Raw genomic sequence first — 3,947 nt, 5'->3', positions numbered from 1 at the left:
TTTTGTTGCGAGTCTCTTACAGTACCACAATTATCCACTTGGAACTGAGCCAGAACAAGTCTTTTTTTCCCTTCCTCTTCTTTATCATGCATCATTTTATCCCTATTCTACAATATCCACAGTGACATTAATGAGTAGTTCAGTTGGAGAATAGAATTGTTCATTTACAATCCTCCACTGTGCATCATACACTACATATTTACTAAACAGACAAGCTACATATCACTTCTATAGGTAGTAAATTACTTCCTATGTATTGAAAGGTGTGACACAGCTGATAACAGGAATATAGTTTAATACTTCTGACTTAAATGTTACTGCCCCCATAATTCAATTTGGTTTAACTTTGGTTGGAGCTGAGTTACTTGATGAACCAATATTTGATCTGCTTAAAACGGTTAATATCGGAACAATGTGGCAGACCTGGCATCTTCTGCAATGGCTTTGAATCTTCCATCGGATTTTGCTACAATATATTTTCCATTGGGTCCTTTTATGATTATTTGATCTGAAGTGATCAGTTCAATGGTGAAGTTGACAGGAGCTTTTCCAGTCACTTTTATAAAACCTTCTTCATCTACTTCCCAGTATTTGCCTCGAGATACTATTTTGAACTGATAAAAGCCATCATCAGTTATGGTTATGTTGCTCGCTTCGTACGTAGGGCTGTTGCATACCAAAATCCGCTTCCTAGGCATAATGCCAATGAAACCAAAATCACACTGAAGTATTAGCTGTGATCGGTTGGCAAGTCTAAGGATAAATTCCTCCTGCATTCCAATTGAATTTGGCCCCACCACAAGCTGGCCATTATTGTTCACAGTTACATATCTCCCATCTGATGTTTTCAGAGCTGCTTTTTCCCCATTGTACAGTATTTGAAACCAACAGTTAAATTCTAACTCAGTACAGATTTCAATGAAGCCCTTAGCACCAACAGCAAGGTAATAGCTTGACATATGTTGGATGCATACTTCCTTCCTTGTGGAATGCACCATAATTTGGAAGATTTCAGCACTGTTTGCATCATCAACATTTGAGTAGACATTTGGGCCAGCATTGCAGGATATGTATTTCTTATTGGCCAAGGACATGATACTGAACTGCCCAGGAGAGGGATCAATGATGAATAGTTCATCGACACTTGGATTCAAAGTTTTGATTGCGGTAACAGTCCAGTCCTTCACAGACAAGAATTTTCCATATAAGTCTTTCAGACAGATCATCCCATTATTTATCTGAAGATGATATAATGTCCTGTGTGAGATTTCAGGCTCGGTCTTTCCATTAAAGGCAACAAAGCTTCCATTTTCTGTCCTTATGGCATACTTCTTCTCTTTGATGTCGAAGTAGAGTGTCATTACACAATCAGACCCCCAGGGCAAGCACTTATCACAGCACACTTGTTCAGTTTTCTCATTCAGTCTGAGATAATTATCACTGCCAAGGTTGAGCATGTTGATACTAGGATGACTGACTAGGTGTGGCACCCACTTTTCACTGTCCGAGATAGCTTGGGCAAAACATGTTATATTGTCTTGGTTCCCTCCTAAGTACCGTTTGGAGGGCTCTGACTGAAAGGAAACTCGTCCATCTGGGTGAAGCGTCATGAGAAAGACACAATTTGGAGTTGGAGCCACCTGATCACAGGTGATCTTGCCATCCTTGTCTGCGGCAATATATCTATTAAAGGAACTCTTAATATGGACCACAGGGGAGTCCTTCCTGGTGAACTCAATGTTCCATATCTGATTTCTCTTCAGTGAGGACCCTGTGGCATTCACTTTGTAGTTGAAGACTTCTCCAGTTAAGTATTTGTGGGCTGAATTAATTAGGCCAAAAGGAAGCACTTTAAATGCCATTTCCCACTGCTTCTTACCTTATTCATTAATATATTCCTGTATTTGGTCAGTGTTTTTAAACATCCAATGACATCATTGTCCTACTCCCTAGCAATGCTTATGACATAGCACTGGAAGAGTCAATGATTTTAAGCAATACCATGTTAGGAGTTACCTTGAACATTTTCATTCATACCAAGATACGTAATTTTTTACTAAAACATTTTTTTTGCTTTTACACAAAAATGAAATTTCACATACTTCAATTAGCATTGTGATTCAAATATACTCTATTGTTACTAAGGAGATTGAATTAATACATGCATAAATTTAATATCCTATAGAGTGGGAGTCTAGGACTGGAAAGCACAGCCCGAGAATACATGGATGTCCCTTTAGACAGAGATAAGGAGGAATTTCTTTAGCTAGAGGGTTGTAAATTTGTGGAATTCATTCATTTTGGTATATTTAAAGTGGAGGTTGTTAGGTGTTTGTTTAGTAAGGGTGTCAAAGGTTATGAAGAGAAGGAGGGAGAATGTGGTTGAGAGGAATAATAAATTAGCCATGATGGAGTGATAGAGCAGATGCTATGGGCCAAATGGCCTAATTCTGCTCCTATGTCTTTAACTCTAATTGTAGTCAATGCCTATTATTCACAGAACAATGGTAACACTATGAATGAAGATTCCTTCAAGTAACTTCAGTGTTCCATGTAAACAAGGGCCCCTCTAACTCTTTCACAGAGGCTAAAAATAAATATCGAACGAAAATGCTAAGACAGTCACCACAAAAAACATTACTAACATGGTAGCATCTGAGAGCATAAAGCATTTTCTTTAGTCAGCCTTGTGATTTAACATCGGGGTGGTGATATTAGGCTCTCTGTTTCCATTGGCCAGAGAACTAGCACTTGTTATAAATACGAGATTTACACGCCTTATTTGCTCGCTCGAAGGAGGACACAAACCACATTCAATTTAGCAAATATTTAGATGCCTGTCTCACACTTGGAAAACAGGCACTGCATCATCGGGAATTAAACACTGCAGCAGCTGAAAGTGCAGTATGCCAATAAGGTTTTTCTTGCTGCATCCACAAAGTTTATAGAAGTAGAAGAAATTTCCAAGAGCAGTCAACTCTGATCCTATTAGTAGCATATGGACACACCAAGTGACAAATACTTAATTATTTGGAGAGGTAAGAGGAATTACACCTTTCATGAATGAAAGTTAATGAATATATTTGTTGCAATTGTTGAAAAAAATATTTGGTATGGTTACCCCATGTAATACTCCTCTTGAAATGCTCCTTTTGCGGGTGGTAGGAAGGCTACAACTGTGAGATGTGCATCCAGCTACAGCTTCTAACATAATGAGTTGGAGCTAGAACTTGATCATTCAAGAGGCTGAAAGGCTGAAAGACAGGACCTATATAGAGGTAGTTACACCCAACCTGTAGGACACAGAAAGGTGGATTATAGTCAGGAAGGGCAAAGCTAGTGCAGAGTACCCCTGAAGCCATCCTCCTCAACAACAATCATTCTGGTTACTGTTGGGGGGATTGACCAAGCAGAGGAAAGTCTTAGTGGCCGTGACTCTGGTACTGAGTCTGGTTCTGTGACTGAGAAGGGAAGAGGCAACTTGTTAGTTACAGGAACGGACAGGAAGTTTGGCGGGCGTGAACCAGATTCCTGGATGGTATGTTGCCTCCCAGGTGCCCGGGAGATCTCGGATCAAGTCCTCAGCGTTCTTAAGTGGGAGGGTGAAAAGACAGAGAATGTGGTGCACATGACATAGGTAGGAGGAGTGACAAGGTTCTGCATAGGGAGTTCAGGGAGTTAGGTGCTAAGTTAAAGGGCAGAACCTTTAGAGTTGTGATCTCAGGGTTGCCACCCGAAACGTGTGATAGCGAGGCCAGAACTAGGAGCATTATATGATTTAATATGCGGCTAAGGAGTTGGTGTAGGAGGGAGAGCCTAATATTTTTGGATCATTGGGCCATCTTCCAGGGAAGGTAGGACCTGTACAGAAGGGATGGTTTGCATCTGAACTATTGGGAAGATTAGCTAATGCTGCGTGGTGGGGCTTAAACTAGAGTTGCAAGGGT

General features: G+C 40.3%; 1 protein-coding gene across 1 annotated transcript; it reads right to left on the bottom strand.

Annotated features, from left to right (window-relative positions):
• Positions 1-398: 398 nt before the first annotated feature.
• On the bottom strand, positions 399-1,862 carry LOC132378141 (fascin-like). The gene has a single exon (XM_059944879.1). The coding sequence runs from the start codon at positions 1,860-1,862 to the stop codon at positions 399-401; it is 1,464 nt and encodes a 487-aa protein (XP_059800862.1).
• Between the last annotated feature and the right edge of the window lie 2,085 nt (positions 1,863-3,947).

The sequence above is a fragment of the Hypanus sabinus genome, chromosome 19 (genome assembly GCF_030144855.1).
Source record: "Hypanus sabinus isolate sHypSab1 chromosome 19, sHypSab1.hap1, whole genome shotgun sequence".
NCBI lineage: Eukaryota > Metazoa > Chordata > Chondrichthyes > Myliobatiformes > Dasyatidae > Hypanus > Hypanus sabinus.
This window is presented reverse-complemented; position numbering and strand designations above follow the sequence as displayed.

What these genes read in the sequence shown, in the direction of transcription:
- LOC132378141 (XM_059944879.1), bottom strand. Translation starts at nt 1,862, where the DNA reads ATGGCATTTAAAGTGCTTCCTTTTGGCCTAATTAATTCAGCCCACAAA.